The sequence below is a fragment of the Gadus macrocephalus genome, chromosome 11 (assembly GCF_031168955.1).
Source record: "Gadus macrocephalus chromosome 11, ASM3116895v1".
In the NCBI taxonomy this organism is placed as follows: Eukaryota; Metazoa; Chordata; class Actinopteri; order Gadiformes; family Gadidae; genus Gadus; species Gadus macrocephalus.
The window spans coordinates 16,040,414-16,057,931 of record NC_082392.1 but is presented as its reverse complement, the minus strand read 5'-3'; the positions used below and the strand labels follow the sequence as shown (position 1 = coordinate 16,057,931).

Sequence of the window (17,518 nt, the reverse complement as noted above, 5' to 3'; positions counted from 1 at the left end):
CAAGCTAATATTTATCTAGCAATTCAAAATTTGCTGTTCAGACTTAGGGCCAGGTCTACCTATAGAAAGACCCATCTGAAGTTATGATTTGGGTTTACTTGCATTGATATCTAGTTGTAGCATCCACTATTTGGTTTCGGGAAGGCTAGGATTGTGTTGGGCCTGGTAGGAGAAACACTCCAGAGCCAGATTTCAACTTCAACATAGGATTAATCATTGGCTTGCTGAGGGTGTTGCCCATCCTGTAGAAGGTGCTCCAACTAGGCAGGGCTATATATCTACATGTGAAGTTCTAGCTGCCTGTGATGTACGCTAGATTTCTGACAAGCCCTACCCAGGCCAATCAGCCCGGACATGACTCACAGTGTTGAAAAGGGAGAGAGTGGAAATCTCTGATACTCAACCCTTGGAGATTAAACAAGTATTTGATTGGGGGTGAGTAGTAAAAAATCATGAAAGCACCAAACCACCAGCGATAGGATAGGTTTTCATTGACATTTGATTGAGAATTCAAGTAATGCTTTTGAGAGGAGTGGAACATGAGTCCCCATTGATTGGTCTGGAACGGTAAGGTCAGAGGTGACAGCTGCCCGATTGAGATCCCAGAGAGAGAGAGAGGATGGCGGCTACCACAGTGATGGAACATAACACTGACAGAGCAGGAGACCTGGAAATGGAGGATGATGGTCCAGATCAGGCCAAGCGTCAGCTTGGGGTTCCCGTCTGCAATGTCATCGTTCCTGATGTTCACCAGCTTGACCTACGGAGACGGAGGAACAAAACAAACACACAGCGACGTCAGAATGTTCTCGCTGAAGACATGTTTTGCCAGAGCCTTTCAGCTTGTTGTTGTTGTTTTTGTTACGAAGCGGGTAGAATCTCGTACCTGGCGGAGTCTCAGGAAATCCAGCGCTATCTGTACATTCTGCAGTTTGTGGAAACGCATGCGCCCTTTCTCCCTGGGCTGTAGAGTGGTAATAAAGAGATTAGATAGGCATTCACAAATAGCAACACCTCAGACACACACATCCTGTGGTGCCTTCGGATAACTTCCTTGCTGGATTGGAGTAATAGGGAGAACTAAATAAAGTTACATTTTATCTTTTAGATAAAGATAAATGAAAAAATTTAGGAAAACTAGAAAAGGCAACAGAAGGGCAGTACATATGGGAATTGATGTGGAACTCAACAATAAATATAATCATACAGTAAAAGGATATTACGCAAACAAATGGGATGAAATGCAATACATCATTCAAAGGAAAGATAATAAATAATTGAAAGGGAACATAATATCTATGTATTGTAACATTGTCTACGCCCTGTCCACATATATGTTTAGACAGTGTGTACACTCTTTCCATGAGGTGAAAGAGTGATTCATTGAGGCCACTGCCAGAGAACATCATGCACAGCCACAAGTAGCACAATGCAGATGGAGCAGAAGGAGACCATGGAGGAGAAGGGGAAGGAAGAGAAGGGGACTAAGAGAACAACATGCTCACTCACCAACCGCAAGCTCCTGCCCACATCTCTCTCCCTTGGCTAGCCCCAACGAGAGAGTGATTAGGAACGGAGGCAGAGGACGAAAAGGCCAGACGGAAAGTTTCAGCACACAAAGAAGACGACGGCCAAACAGTTGCACACAGGAAGGGAGGAAGAGTGGAGAGGGTCAGGAGGAGAGGAAGATGAGGCAGAAGAGAGAGAGAGAGAGCGAGGTGGTGGATCAAACTCTTCAAAAGCGAACATTAGCAATCCGGGAGTGAGGAAGAGTGGAGAGGTTCATGAGGAGAGAGGGAGAACCAGACAGGTCAAAAGGGTCAGACAGTCCGAGCAGAAACAAGCAAGAATGAGATAGAGGGGAAGAGAGAGCGAGGTTGGGGTTCATCTGTTAGGTCCTCAAAGTGAGCAGAGCATGAGTAGGTGGAGCAGCATAGTGACATGCAGCCTTCCATAAACATCTAAATCACTAGCATGTCAGCCAGCTGTTCCACTCTGAATAAAGACACATTACTTATGAATTATGTGTCCTTATTCAAAGCGGATCAAGCTGGACAGAAGTTAGCAATGATTGGTGCATCTGGGTTTATTCGCCTACTGGCTCCTCCCCACCCCTTTTAGTAGGTAAAAGGTAAACCCACCACAGTTATTATGGACTCCACTGCATAAGTAGCAGTGTTGCCTTCGATAGATCAACATTAAAAGTGATTATGTGTTAAACCAGACATTCAAGCAGATTGCAGGTACATTTCTGCAGGTTTTCCTCCAAAATGGCACCATGGCATGAAGGGAGATATTGGCAGTATGATCAAAGGAAGTAAGAGCCTGTGTTTGACTGAGGTTGGGTATTTAATTGGCTCCTTTTCGGATGCTGATTAATAATTGGCTTGTGACAGATGACTCAGAATGACAACAAGGGTTGGGCTCGGAGGCAGGGTGCTGGTAGCACAAATCGTGCTGTTAGCACAAGTTGGGCTCGACGCCGTTAGCCATACTGAGGCTTGAGCAACAGGGAGTTTGGGGTGACTCACCAGGTGTTCCCCAGAGAGGACCTCCAGGAGGGAGATCAGGTTATGTCCATCTCGGAGATCCTCATAGAGGTCAGACACGTGACGCTGCGACTGGAAGAACAGCACAGAGACATGAAGAAGAAGAAGAAGTTATTATTACAGAACAACAAACACAAAAACAGGCGTCACAAGATAGGATCAATAGGATCTATTCATAGTTGATGATTTTATCTAGCGGTGCACCATCATGGAAATAATTAAGATGCTGAAGTTGAATAGGAGGAGAAGATACTTGGTCAAATACTGAAGAATTATAAAGAGATGCAATTTACTTCAAAAATAGCCTTTTGATCAATTTAAATTCATTACAAATCCAATTCATTAAATTCGGGCTGTTATTATAACAGCATGCTATTTGCAGTTTAAATTGATAATCAATAACCAGAATAGCAGAGTAAAATAGATTTGACAAAATATATATTCGGTCAAAATGAGGCTTTTAGGTAAATGCTGTCACACACCACACAGCAACACAGGCTATTTCTATTAGCCAGCCATTTGGTGCATCACTAGAAATAATATGACTTTCTGGATCGGCTGCTATGCTCTTCAGAGTTCACCTTGGAGCAAAACACACCCAGTACCCATCTACACAGGGCAGGAATGCATCGCCCCAAGCAGCTACGCATGCAGGCTTTTGGACCGCAGCTGAGACGTGCCAAACACAAGTCAGCAGCTGCCTTCGACATGTTGAAGTATAGCCCTCTGATAAAAATTGAGAATACAAAGAAAGAAAGAAAAATAAAATAAGTGATGTGTGGAGGTGTGTGAAAACAAGGACACCAGTGTGAAAACAAGGACACGGAGGAACCAGAACAAGCCTTGGTGGGGGTGGGGGTGTGATCATCGTATCATCCAGAGAGAACTGGATTTGATGGTTTATTTTTGTGCATGCGAGGTGAAACAGTGGAACGGCTCCTCTGCTGGTTCAGACGCGTGCGATGTGCGTGTTCGAGCGATCATCGTGTTGTGATACTGTGTAACCGTACGAGATCAGTCATAGAGCTGGCCAAGTGCAAGAACAACCTACCTCCACACTCCAATGCTGGCGAGCGATGAAGAACACAGAAGAACAGATGGGGGGAGCGGTTAGAGACGTGAGAGAATGGAGTCATGTGGCAGAGGTTCGGAATATAGCCACAGTGATTAGTAATTAAGTTGACGAAATGATAGAAAATACCAAGTTATATATATTTATATCATATAAATATATTGTTTTATGTTGTTATATGATGTTGTTTTGTTCGTGAAATGAAGACCTGGAGTCACTGACACTTTTCCAGGTGTGTCTTGTGGATAGGAAAGCAAAGGACTATGAAGGGAAATTCTCTGCTGCAAGTCACAACAGTTCCACGATTTATGTTGGCATGGATAGAAATCCACTTATCTTCTTCTAAGCATGAGGACTCCACCCTCCTGTCTGCAGTGCATTCATACATGAAGCAGACCTGGAAAGGGGAAGGTAGCTAGCTGCACAGGGCCACGAGGGACCACTGTTTACATATTTAAAAAGGTGTGTTCAAATTGGAATAGAAATCTATGGAGACCATATAATGCAAATCACTTGCAAATGTCACTGTGAAGATGAATGTATTTGATAATATTATCAAGTTTGTGTGCACTGTGTGAGCTATGTTTTCCTATATTGAAGCCAATGATGCTCTATCCATCATCATAGGCTAAATTAGAACATGCTGAAGGGACCGCAGCAGACTCTCTGTATGTGATCAGAGTAATAGCCCACTGATGACTGACACGGTGAAACAAACCGCTCACTCGTGACCAAACCGACTATTCAATCGCTTCCTTTCTGAGGTTAAAAAACAAATGCACTCCTCATTTGTCACAAACAATGTTATTATCTGTTAAAACCACAAACGTCATGTTATTCAACAAATGTTGTCTTTCCAAATTGTTTGGCATATTACTTAATACACTGGAAGGTGGCCACTTTATTGATCCATCCATCATTTTCTACTAATAACCATGAATTGGTGTGATTTACTTTAAGCTGAATGACTCCTCTGTGAAAAAGCCCCCATTTTGAAGCCTGGCAAACTTTTAACCCTCCTAGTGATTTATGAAGCGGAGCAAAGCACTCAGTGGACCGTTAACCTTGAGTAGCTAGTATCTGAGCTTCAAGCCTCATTTAAACCCTTCAGGTTTACCTTCAGGGCGGGAAGTAAGAAGGCTTTTACACAGCACTTCTGGTCATACTTTTTTCCTAACAAACATTTCCCCTAAACAGAATTTAAACTAAAATTCAAATGACCATGAGCAAGAGTTATCGTTGGATGGATACGTGAAATGGTAAAGGTTTATAAAGGAAATGTTTCCATTTCTTCAGGAGGTTTCTCAGATTAATATGGACACCATTGAACCTAACTTATGTGACTCATAAAGCTCCGGCGTAGCCAAGAGTTTCCGTCAACTCCGGGCCGGGGCGCACTGAGGCGAGCAGTGCACACCCCAGTGCACACCCCCTCAGGGGGTCTCTGGAGCACATGTGCTACCGTTGGCCCTGGAAGGGGCTCCCGGGCCGGACCAACGTAAAGTTCCCTTTTTTAAGATGGTGCTAAGTGAGTCCAGATGAGGCCATGACTCACCCTTGCACATTCACTGGAAAAAAAACTTGTGGGGAAACAGGGGAAAATAAAGAGTGTGTTCAGGAGTGTGTTACCACTTGACATTCATGGAAAGAAAAACAGGCCACTTGTGCCTTAAGTTTTCTATCTTGTTCCAATCATTTCTAAAAAGAGCAACCAATGGCACTTTGGTTTCCAGTTATTATGGAGAATAGCGTAGCGTGCAAGCCTTTCATGTCTGAGGGTCTGAATTTTGAACAAAAAAGCTTTCCAGACAGGAGGCCCTGTGTAGCTGGTAGCAAATTTATCATTTATAATGAGTAACTCCAGAGTGAGTCGTTTGGCATTTGTTAGGAAAAGGTCCCGCCCTGTGTACCTCCCTGCATTAAGTGTGATGAATTGGGGAGGCTTTCAGGCTTAAGTTATGGTGAACGAAGCGGTGAGGTAAGTGAGAGGTGATCCGTAGTGTTGAAGGTTTACACGGTCAGGCAGCCGACGACAGATTGGACTTCTGGTCGGGGCCCAGTTCCCAGTAAATACAATGGGATAGAGAGTGAGCGCGACACAATTAGGGACCTACTGGGTAATGTGTTTTTGTTTCGAGTGTGTGTGTGTGTGTGTGTGTGTGTGTGTGTGTGTGTGTGTTTGTATGGGGGGGGGGGGCAGAGTTGGATGACGGAAAAACTAACACAATACACACAATAATACAAACACGATAGAACTCTGTTCTCTACTGAGTCGAACTACTTATTACCCGTATCCTTTAAAATACAAGATGACTGAATCCAAACGTGTTGCAATAAATCAGACACAATTGTAGAGAATGAATCCTGAATAATAACATCCGCAAAGCATTCAGCCGCATCTTTCGGGAAAACATGTTTGCACCCTGTTGTTCAACATCTTGCTGGGAATAAGTCAGGAAACATCTGGTAATTGTTGTCAGCCATTTGGCAGCACTTGAAATTGGTGTAGGGCCAGAAGGAATTGCAATTAAATGCATTTAAAATAGGTTGCCCCTTGATTCAGAATCTAAGGATGATACTAAAAGGAAGTCATCCACATATCCATTGATAAAAGAAAAAACACATGTGTAACTTTGTGTGTGTGTGTGTGTGTGTGTGTGTGTGTGTGTGTGTGTGTGTGTGTGTGTGTGTGTGTGTGTGTGTGTGTGTGTGTGTGTGTGTGTGTGTGTGTGTGTGTGTGTGTGCGTGCGTGCGTGTGTGTGTGTGTGTTTTTGTGTGTGTGTGTTTGTGTGTGAAAGAGACAGAATTAGACAAGGAGATAGACAGAGACATAGTTAATACCGTACCTTTATCAGATGCTTGTTGACCCATTTTGTGAAGGTCTTTTTCTGTACTCGATCCCGTTCATCTGCAAGAGACAATTATAAAGAAAACAGACCAGTGTGAGACCAGGAAGTAGAAAGATGCAAAGTGGTGTTCGCTCGCTTCACTTTTTTCTGACATTTCCAGGTTATAGGTCTAACAAATATAACCACTAGGAGAAGGAACCATGGAAGGCATAGTTATGACTCAAATGTCCAATAATCATAAAACCATTTAAATATCTTAGATACGAAGGGTTGGGTTGATTTGGTATCACAAGTCGAGACAGTGCATGCCCCTGAGTCACAGTTCATCACCAGCATCAGCGTGTTTCCTCTTCCTGGAAATGTTTCATGTGTAAGGGTGTGTCTCTCGCTCTATCTCTAATGCTGACACTGCCTTCATGGATCACTGTGGAGGATTTAGTAGAGCCTAGTATTGAAGTTTACTAGGAAAGGAGTGTAGAAAGTGTTATCTAGAATATGTTGCAAGGCATTTTGCTCTAAAACAGACAGGGTTTTCCTTATGAGGGATGTACAAAATAAATGCTGAGCAGCAAAAAGGGAGATCTCCACCTTGCTGTAAGGGGGAGAACACACCCAAAAGCAAGTACTGCACCTGGACTCGCCCACTATGCTACCCGCACACGCACACACACACACACACACACACACACACACACACACAAAAGTGTGAGTTGCTCTGAGCCTTCGGGAACATAAAATAATAAGGCAATAGGGGTCTAAACTAGCATTGCTCCCACAGGTGAACTTCACTAACGACTTTAACAACTATGTTATGGAGTCACGTTTCCATGGCAACGCTATACGACACACCTCTGACCTCTGTTTTCATTCGTCGGTGGAAACCAATGGGGGACCCTGATTAGGTAGGTGACGTTGACCGCAATGCGTCATCCAACGCCCAATGGCCGTTCCACGATGGAATATCACCTTGACCTGCAGATAACTGCGTGCCTCTTACAATGTGTTACCCAACACCCAGACTACCTCGACTACTAGACTGTCAGGACGCGTCACTGTGCGGACTACCAGCCCCTGAGTATTGAAGCCACTGTCTGGGTGGGGGGTGTCCAATGTCAGAAAAGCACAAACAGGTTTTGGGAAAGGTGTCCAGGGTTTGTGCCCACAACAAAGCAAATCACCCGCCCTACCGACATTGTGTGTGGCTTAAGCAAAGATCAACAAGACACGGGATAAGGAGATGGCACATTACACTGGGCAACTAGTGGGGCCTAGAGGCACCAAGTGAGCGCAAACAAATGAAAATTAAAACAAACTATATCTTTAGCTAGCAATATTCCTTTATATCCACACAGTTATCATTTGGGATCCTGTGGCTATTCTTATAGGGACTAGAATACAAAGTATTTCCATATTTTGTGGCACTTTTAAGCAAAATAATTATAGTACAAAATTCCTATATATATATATATATATACATACAGATATTTGGGATATTTATACTTTTAAAAAGCACTTAATCTGAGCGAGTCAAGAGTCCGCCCACATGTGTATAATAAGTGCCTTGGGGTTTCTGGTCAAAACATCGGCCAAAAAAAACCTTCTGGTGTGTGAGAAAAGAGGTGGATCCTCGTTAAAATGCATCTGGCCAAACCACCGGGGAGAGCAGCCCTACTACTTAAAACAAATCTTATTTCCATGCCAAAAAAACTTTTTTGCTATGAAAAATGTGAGATGTTGCACAAAATGAATGATAGAGCTCATCGGCACTAGACATCACTTTACCTTAGCACTGTACTAGTTTCAGCTTCAGCAGCACTTTTATCTCCTGATCTGTACGAATTTTTAATGCACATATTCAGCATTATGTTAAAGAATATTGAATACTCAAACCCAACCTTAGCCCATCAAAGAACCCTGGGTTCTGAAAATCACTACATTTATATGAAGTCAATTGAAATTGAGCACCCTTGCCCATCACACGTATTACAACGCCTAGATTAATATAGCCCAAGGCAAAATAAAAGAGAGCTTCCCAGGATTCAGTCACCTTTCCTGCCGTCCGTCGCTTTCAGCTTTCCCAGGTAGAACCCATCATCCGAGAGCACCCTGTCTCTACCTCCGCTGTCAGAGGAAGCCATCCTTTGCCTCTGCTGCTGAGTGTTCATAGTGTCTCAGGGATGCGCCTTCAGACCCAACACAATGACAAACAATCCTCACTCTCTTCTGTAATCCCTTGTGTTTTTGTCCCCTTCTACGAGATCCCAGTGGTGTCGTCTCTACGCTGGCTTCTGTCCGTCAGCGCCTCACAAACCCTATGGTTCCTCTTCCTCTTCTCTCACTCCCTTACTCTTCTTGAGATCGGCTCAGCCTCTCTTTCTTTCCTTCCTTCTTTCCCCCCCCCTCCTCTTTGTGTTTCATTCAAAGTAAATGGTGCCTGCGGGCTACGGAGTCTGGGCCTGTCGCGTGCGTTGTGGGTGTGTGGTGTTACGTGGCCGTGCACAGTGAGGACATTTTGGGTAGGGCTGGGGACACACCCCCTTCCTGTGCCCTTCCCCTGGCCCCTGTGCACGTCGTGTCACAGACCCGACTGCCCCGCGCCCTCACTGTATGGCTCGCACTGGTTGCGCAAAGACAGACATTGCACTTGCGTATGGGCCCTGCAACGCCCTTATGTGTGACTCGGCATACATGCAAAACATTCTAACGCACAACACAACAGGGTTAATGCCCATACAGACTGAAAGTGCTGTGTGTGCCTGAGCTGTGTGGAACTTAACCCTGATGCGTTTGATACACCACTAATGTCGACATGCCCAATGATATGGGCAGATACTATAGGGTGATGTAAAGAGTGTGAATACTATTAAACGTGTATTCACGAAGCTGAAGAGATTGAAACACTGAGATCACCAGGAATCCACACAAACCTGCATGGATGTGCCAATAAACACACACCTTTGGTTAATTATTCCTTACTCCCAATGTTCCCAGCAGATGTTAAGAAATGGAAGTAACTTAACGTGGCAATAAAATGGGGCGGGGGGGGCAGATAATGAAGGGAAAGAATTTATAGATTAAATTCTTGGTCCTATGTAGTGAACCCTTTTTTTGTTTACTTTACGAACTTACTTACTGCTTTCAAGACCGCTTACATATATTAATGTATATAATATACTTCACAAATACTTTTACATGTTATGCAATTGCAATATGTACACAATCCTCTTATAACAGCTCCAGCGGAAACTCCATCAGCGCCCTCTCTCTCCTTCATCATCGGATATGTGCTGGAACATCGATCAAAGTGTGGGTCCTTGCCAGTCCTCTCTTCCAGGGCCTGTGCCACTAGCCACGGGCCTAGGAGTTCTGTTTCGCCCACGCTGCCTCACATAACGTTCCGGGGCATCGAAAATGGAGGTATTCCCAGCAACCTGTGCGGACACGAGGTGCTTACTGGGGGATCGTGCCCACGCTTGTGTCAATGAGGAACTCGTTGTGGTAATCTTTCAAAGCCACATTTTCAGATTGTGAGACACACCTTGATAGTCCCACACAATGTCTGGGCAGGCTGAGGAATTAGGGCGTGGGGATCTAATTAGACCTTTACATGGAAAAGAATAACAGGCTTATACCGGAGGAGATACACTGAATAAATCATCTTGATCTTGTCCCCTATGTGAGCATTAAATTACGTTGCTATAGCTTACTGAGGACTGTACAATGGAACGAATCAGCTTTCAGTAAAATACTGAGACCATGAGTGACTTGATATGGTGAAGATGAGGGATAAGATGATATCAAGAATGCCTCGTCTAAGAATGCATCCATGACCAGACTGACTCATTAAGCTTTGCTCCCTCCATCTATGAAATATTAAATATGCTTGTATTGAATTTCCACATTGGTAAAAAGCTTTGTGGTTTTGCCATTGCTGTTTAGAAGCAGCCACCCGTCTGTTGGAACAGAATCAACCCTTAAACACATAAAGGACAGGTTTGAGTTAGGGTTGATCCTGGCAGATGTTAGCATTTTTTTTGGCAGTGACACAAGCACAGACACCTCTTTAATTTGAGGAACTATTCTCAAAGTCAGGGGGGGGGGGGGGGGGGGGGGGGGGGGGGGGGGGGGGGGTGCAATGGGGGACCACAAGAGATCCACAAGGGGCGTGGCCGAGGACAGAGGAGAGAGGCCATGTAACTTTTTGGTCATGGGATCCTATTCCCCAAAGAGAAACATATAATTACAGCCATAACATGGCTATTACTGTGCTCCACAGCGTCCAGCTTCATCAAAACTATGCTATTCCCACACTTAGTGAAAAAGGAGCAGATAGTACTCTTTGAGAATATTGTTGCAAGTTCTCACCGAGTGATCAATCTCAAACTTATTTTCAGGATTTTCTTTCTCGAAGCGAGCATTGTAAGCACTGGAAGCGACATGTCATCATACTTTGTAGTAGATTAATCACTATAGAGCTATTGTGCGTTGTTACAGATGGCGTTACTGGTAGACTCTTACAGGTTTTCTTGACAAATGGACACAGACCATTTTACTAAGTATAATAAAGGGCCTCTTTGGGACAAGCACAGTCAAAGGAAAACAAAGAGCATTTGTACAAAATCTTCGGCATACACACTTGTGGGGTTGAGACGGATAGGGAGCTTAAAAGAGATAGCACAGGTAAAGAGAAAACTTGGCTTAAAAAAGCATTAGGTGAAGAAAGACCTCAGAGGTGATGTCATATAGCTCCGCCCACATTTCAACACAATAAGCTTTTTACAGCCTTTTTCCATCGATTTTACTGTAAGCATTTATTTAAAGGCAAACACAGTTTTGCCTTTGTGAATTTGCTGTTCTTAGAAAAGTCCACTACACACTGTGAGATAAAATTTGTCAGAACCTACAAGTGAAATTGCAGAGCTGGGGATATGTTTTAATGAATGAAATACATTCGTAACACCCGGCAGATATAGAGGGTCTAACAGGCTGTCCGACGTGAGGCACAGCTGTCCCAAAAGAAAACAAAAGACATTAGAGGAATGTCAAGCATGTACCAATTGTGGTTTCAAACCTCTTGGCCACTGAAGTCCTAGGGGGACTTGGAGAATGGGTGGTTTGACAACACCTATCATTGTAGACAAAGAAAAAGACTGGGATTTGTTCTAACAGTTTAGGTTACCCAACAGCACTCTCTCTTCAACCAAAAAAGGGCCGCTAATGTTTTTCTCTCCCTCTCTCTCTCTCTCTCTCTCTCTCTCTCTGTTCTTCGTTAACTAACCAACCCCTCCAGTCAAGCTTTTACAGGTGAGAACAAGTGAAGGCATATAATCTGCGGTCTTGGCCGCCACACCTGAAAAATAATGGTATGTGTAATAAAAAAAAGAAAGAAATGAGAATCATGGCCCCACCCTCGGATCAGGCCTCACCTTGTCTTATCCCCTCGCTCCTCGGCTCTGCTGGGAGCAAACAAGGACAGTGTGCAGAGCCTCCCAGCACCATGAAAGGCCTGGAGTTAATAAAGGTCCCCGGAGAGGCGCTGGGAATGTCGGCTCTCAGAGTGGCAATTCCATCAGCTTCAATTCACTCACGGTATAAACTAGGATTAAAACGGCTCTGTGTGTTAGGGAGACAATGGCCTTTTGCTTGATATTTAATTTCACCAGCCCCTCTTAGCCTGCCCTCTGTATACATGCGTGTGTATTTGTATCACAGAGATGTCTGATGGCACCATGTGGTACAGTGTTATCCTTATAGATCTTCCGACCGGCTGCTCATTTTAGCCCGCCTGGTCCCATTTAGCACAGACAGCGAGGCCCTGCGACTGATTTAAGACTGTGTGAGCCTCTGGATTAAAGCCGACGGCTGAGTCTTACATTCAGCTGGTCCAGACGATTATCTGAGGAAGGTCCCTCCTTTTTAAATTAACTATTGTGTCTGCAGACACTTGAGTTGCTTGACGGGTGCGCTGGATTGGCAGTACGCCTCCCTCTGTCGGTGACAGTATTGAACTACACTATTAAACTATTACCAACTATATACCATTAGTTTAGGGAAAACATTTTCTGAGTAATTGGTTTAACTGTTGGGTTTGCTCAACATAAATATGAGCTGTAATTAATGGATGATATCAGCTACTATTTTTAGTATATAACATCCCCTAGTGGTATTTAATATCTGCTACAGAGACTTGGATTATGCTGACATGTGGAAATGTGGAAAAAGGGGAACATAACAATGTGTTGCTGGGGTAACAAGCTACAACACACAGTAGTGCATTCGGTAGCAGTAGTTCATACTGGTTTTACTCATGGTGTATTTTTAGTTGGTGAGCTGTTGGGAGTCTCCCACCTCTGACGTATTTAACTGGCAGGAAAAACCCCATTCCTCGTTCCACCATGTGGAATCCTAGACTTGTAGCGTTATTGTAGGACCACTAGATGGCACTCTAGAACAACCACATGGCTTCGAAGTTAGCTTAAGATTTCTTCAATAGATTCATTTCTCTAAGGTAGAAAGAGAAAGGAAGAAGGAAAGTTAAAAAGAATGAAAGGAAAACCTTCTTTAATAGGTCCATGAGGAAAACAGATAAGAGTAAATAGAAAAAAAGACAAGCGGAAATAGAGAAAAGAAAGAAAGGCCAAAATACGTTTTCATGTAATTCTATGTTTCAAAAGAATAAATATGTTTACATATGTTTAATAAAAATATTAAAATAGCCCAGGGCCATTTTGTTTTACATAAGGAATCCTGCTATCTTCCATAAACCAATATATAATTATCTATGAGTCATTTGTTGACTCAACAAATGAGTCAGCATAACACACCTCAGCGGGTCACCTCTGGGTAAATCACTTAAGATAATAAAAAAACAGCCCGAATAGACTAGACCGGGTACGACATTAGGATAGTCATTCATTTCATATTAACGGGTTAACATTTATTTCACATTCCAGTGACGCTATTGCAGCAGGCTTTACGTTAGTTATACCTATGAATACATTCCAGAAAGATCCCATCTTATGAGGGCTGGCGCAAAAGTGTTGGGAGTGGTCATAACCCTTGTCAGTATAGGTTTATATCCAGATGACACATTTATGGGACAGATTTACACACTACTGCTCAATCAGGAAAACCGTAAAGAGATTTATAACAAATTGATAACCTATGAATTTAATAATATATTAATCCTTGGCCTAATTGTAGGACAATAAATTGTGTATTTTTATCGTAAGCTTACATAAAATTACCTTAGAATTAGATTGTTGTCGGTTCAATGTTTTTTGGGCAGTTAGTAGTCCCCATTTAATTAAGATTTTACTAATTTGATTTATTAAAAATGAATAAAGTTAGTTTTGATACCGATCGTTACTGTTTTTATCGCCTGTTCCTACTCACCTAAACAACACATTTTAGTGTACAAATATCATCTCCTTTCTCCGTAGCTCAGCGCATTCAGAAAACGCCCTTGTGTCCCCATATACCTAATGCACAGGGTCTCAAAAAAATGTGAATCTGGGACATCCCCAGCTCCTCTGGCTGCTCCCATTCCACCCAAGATACCAACACGCGTCTCTGCTGTCATTTAAGATGTGCCAAGTCCATTCCTTTAGGGGTGTAACATGTATGCGACATACAGTCACAGCTGACACCTGAGGTCAACAACCATTTAGTAAAGATAGAAAGTTATTTAGCAGCCCTGCCCAACGTAGTCCTACAATGCCCGCTAAAATTAGCCATCCCATCTATTTTTTGGAGGTAAACAACTGCCTGAATTTGCAAACATTATTCCTTATTAAGAGGTGTCATTGGTCTAGTCGTTAAATAAAGTTAAAGATCTATCAGAGGTCACAGCTGAGAGGGTCCTCGGTCGCATTTTAAAGAGACATGGACCTAAATGTGCAGCCTTCTCGTCTTACACAGAATGACCTCTGCTCCAGAGCCCCCTGGATTGGCTTCTGATGCCGTCACACCTGATAGGGACCATAATGGCTCTGGTCCCACGAGGAACACAGAGCAGCTGAGATGGTCTGGTATGAGAGCTGGGAGTGGGAACTCAACCTCTTGCAAAGGTGTCCATTTTTACAATCATTAAATGTTACCCATCATTTGAAGAAAGAATGCTTTGCTGGAAAAGGCTGAATGGAGAGATGAATAGAAGAGAGAAAGAGAAAAGTTTGTTTACTGACCCACAGCTTCCATACATATGTCACAAAATAGAACAGCTGCTTTTCAAAGGTAACATGTCTGATCTGTTACACAGGTCATGCAATGGCGTCATTAAAATGCCATGATCTTTAAGAGACATTTTTCACAACCGCTCTGAGTTAACACAGTGGATGCTTTTAAATACCATGAGTGGTACCAAGAGGTCCTCGGGGAGGGGGTGAGGAGGACGGGTGGGGGGAGTCGAACAAAGTATAAATAAACTATAGAGCCTCAAAGACTGGACAAACATACACATATATTTATATATATATATATATATATATATATATATGTCTAAATATATATGACACCAAACCTGGAATATAAATAAGTAACAGTATTTTAACTGATCGTTTCCTGGTGCCACCCCTGCCCAATGAATTGATGTGTGTGTCTGTGCGTGTTTGTGTGTGCTTGCGAGTGTGGTGCTTTCCGATCGTTGACCTTTATCATATCAACAGGAAGTAGGGCTTGGGTGCCAATGCGGCGAGAAGCATGGCTAACTCCCACAGGGAAGGTGAGGTGTGGTCGACGAGGCTGCGTGAGATATCCAATATTCAAAACAGACCCACATACTAACCCCCCCCCCCCCGCCCCCACACACACACACACACAGACCCCAACAGCATCTGAGTTGTGTTTGCATGACCTGGGCTGACACATGACGACACGAGTGCATGGAAATCTGCTGTTTGAATAACTATCGTTGCATAGAATGCATTGGTGGAACTGGAAGTCATAGTCTATCGAGTATTGGGAATGCAGCGCTGGCGTTATGCATTTTGAATGTGTGCGTGTGCGGGAAGAATGTTCACTTCACTTCCCCCCCCCCCGCCCTTTCCCCTGTGTGACCTTTTCCTGTGTGACCCCTGGGGGTCCGCGGGGTCAGGGGACAGCCACGGGTGTCACTGTTCCCACTTTCACAACGACAGCCTGGAGGCCTCCCCCTGCAGACCGGACGCTCCTGCCTCCTGGCCCTATAAACCATCCTGCTCTCCCAAGGACACATTCTGTTTCTCTCAGTCTGGCCTCCAGCCCACCACAAGCCTCCCACAAAAAAGAGAGTTCCTGCTCATGACGAATAAAAAAATCAACGGCCACGTAAAAGGAAAGTGTATCAATCGACGGAGCAATTAAAATCGTGTTATATGAAATGGACCGATAATTATGAAAAAGGACGACAGAACGAGAGGATTTTCTCAGAGACGTGAGATCAAGATCATCAAGATCATGCATCACTCTTGTAATCTAATGTAAGCATTTTTGAAAAACGTAAGGCCCCACCCATGTTTGGAAATCCACTGCTACCAAGCCAAGGGCAGACTCATTGCGAAACACAAACTTGAATTTCTGGATGGTCTCAAAAGGCTACCCTGTTCACACCAACAGTAGGCAACATCCCAACCGAATGATCTCTCTACTCTCACTGCTGTACTATGCTCCAGGGAGAGAGAGTATAAATGAGGGAGAGAGAGAGGGAATGTATGAGAGAGAGAGAGTTTACATGATAGAGAGAGGGTATATATGAGACAAACATAGAGAAAGAGTTTTGATTTTTTTTGATTTTGATTGAAATTTATTTCGAACATGTAAAAGAAAACAAAAAATATATATCATACACAAATTATTGATGTTAAACAAAATAGAAATAATAATTCGATACATAAATGATCAATACTTGATAATTGTAACATGTTCGAAAAGGGGTGGGAAGAAGTTTACACTTATTTAATCCCATCCCTTCTCCGTAATTCATTGAAATTAACATTCCTTAGTCATAATAATTATTAACATTTTCATTTATTAATAAATATATATATATTTATATATACATATATATATATATATTAGATATATGCATATATTATTCCGTAACGTATATCCAAACATATATATTATTATTATCTTAAGAGAGAGCGAGAGCGAGAGAGAGAGAAAGAGCGAGAGCGAGAGAGAGAGAAAGAGAGAGAGACAGGGGACGGTTGGGGGTGACAGTAACGTGGCTGTTATGCAGTACAGAAGGCAGTGGAAGGGGACAGCTAAGACCAAACAAGTCCCACTGGGCCTGTGCTAATACCCTCACTGAAGAGCAATGATGAAGTGGTGGTGGTGGTGGAGGGGGGGAGAGGGGGGAATATGAACCATTCTTCATACTGGCAGGATTGGCAGGATAATATATTATTATTAATATAAAGCAAGTTGTGTGATACTGCTACACAACTAGTACAACAATGCTTTAAAGGTCAGTGTTATAAAGATTAAATAATCATAATAAATAAATGACCTGCCCATTGTTGGTTGTCACAACCTTAGGTCAAGTACTAGATTTGAATGAACGGCCACACCCGTCATTTACATGTGAAAGGAGGTTGGAGGTGTCGTCTGTCGGCAATCCCCTCCCTGACAGGTGCACTACTACTGTTCCTTAACAAAGAGGCTGTTCAACAACAGAATACGTTTTTTTTGTGTGTGTGTGTGTGTCTACTATTGGGAGGTGGGCCATATTGGCAACCGTCATTTAGCCTTTTTGATGGCAGGACAACAAGGGCGTTGCTGGGAGGTTAAATGAGTGAGAGGGCGGAAGACGGGGCTTAATCTCCACCAGGTTTTCACTCTCCGGGTCTTACATATCCCTGCAGTATAAGAATACTGTGGGCTTCAGTTCCGTGCGTGTCTCTGTGTACCGAGGGTTTAAACCCGCTGCAGCTGCAGAGACAATGCACACTTCAGTCACACGCACACAGATTCAGTGACATTAGCACACAGGACCTGTGACATGGTCTGGGGTCACGCTTTGATCCTGTGGGATGAATATCAAAGCGGGATGGGGGCCGGAGGGGCAC

At 43.4% G+C, this 17,518-nt stretch overlaps 1 protein-coding gene across 31 annotated transcripts in view; it reads right to left on the bottom strand.

Moving 5' to 3' along the window:
* plecb (plectin b) overlaps window positions 1-17,518 on the bottom strand; it is a 105,241-nt gene that overhangs the window by 30,555 nt on the left and 57,168 nt on the right. For 13 of the 31 annotated variants that reach the window (XM_060064951.1, XM_060064952.1, XM_060064959.1 and 10 more), the window contains 5 exons: window positions 6,468-6,529; window positions 3,601-3,615; window positions 2,532-2,621; window positions 887-964; window positions 656-760 (listed from right to left, as the gene is read on the bottom strand). In XM_060064951.1, coding sequence (XP_059920934.1) covers window positions 656-760; window positions 887-964; window positions 2,532-2,621; window positions 3,601-3,615; window positions 6,468-6,529 — 350 coding nt within the window. Of the gene's footprint in view, window positions 1-655; window positions 761-886; window positions 965-2,531; window positions 2,622-3,600; window positions 3,616-6,467; window positions 6,530-8,517; window positions 8,942-17,518 lie in introns of those variants that run through there. The other 18 variants (XM_060064953.1, XM_060064960.1, XM_060064964.1 and 15 more) reach the window with 7 other exon arrangements.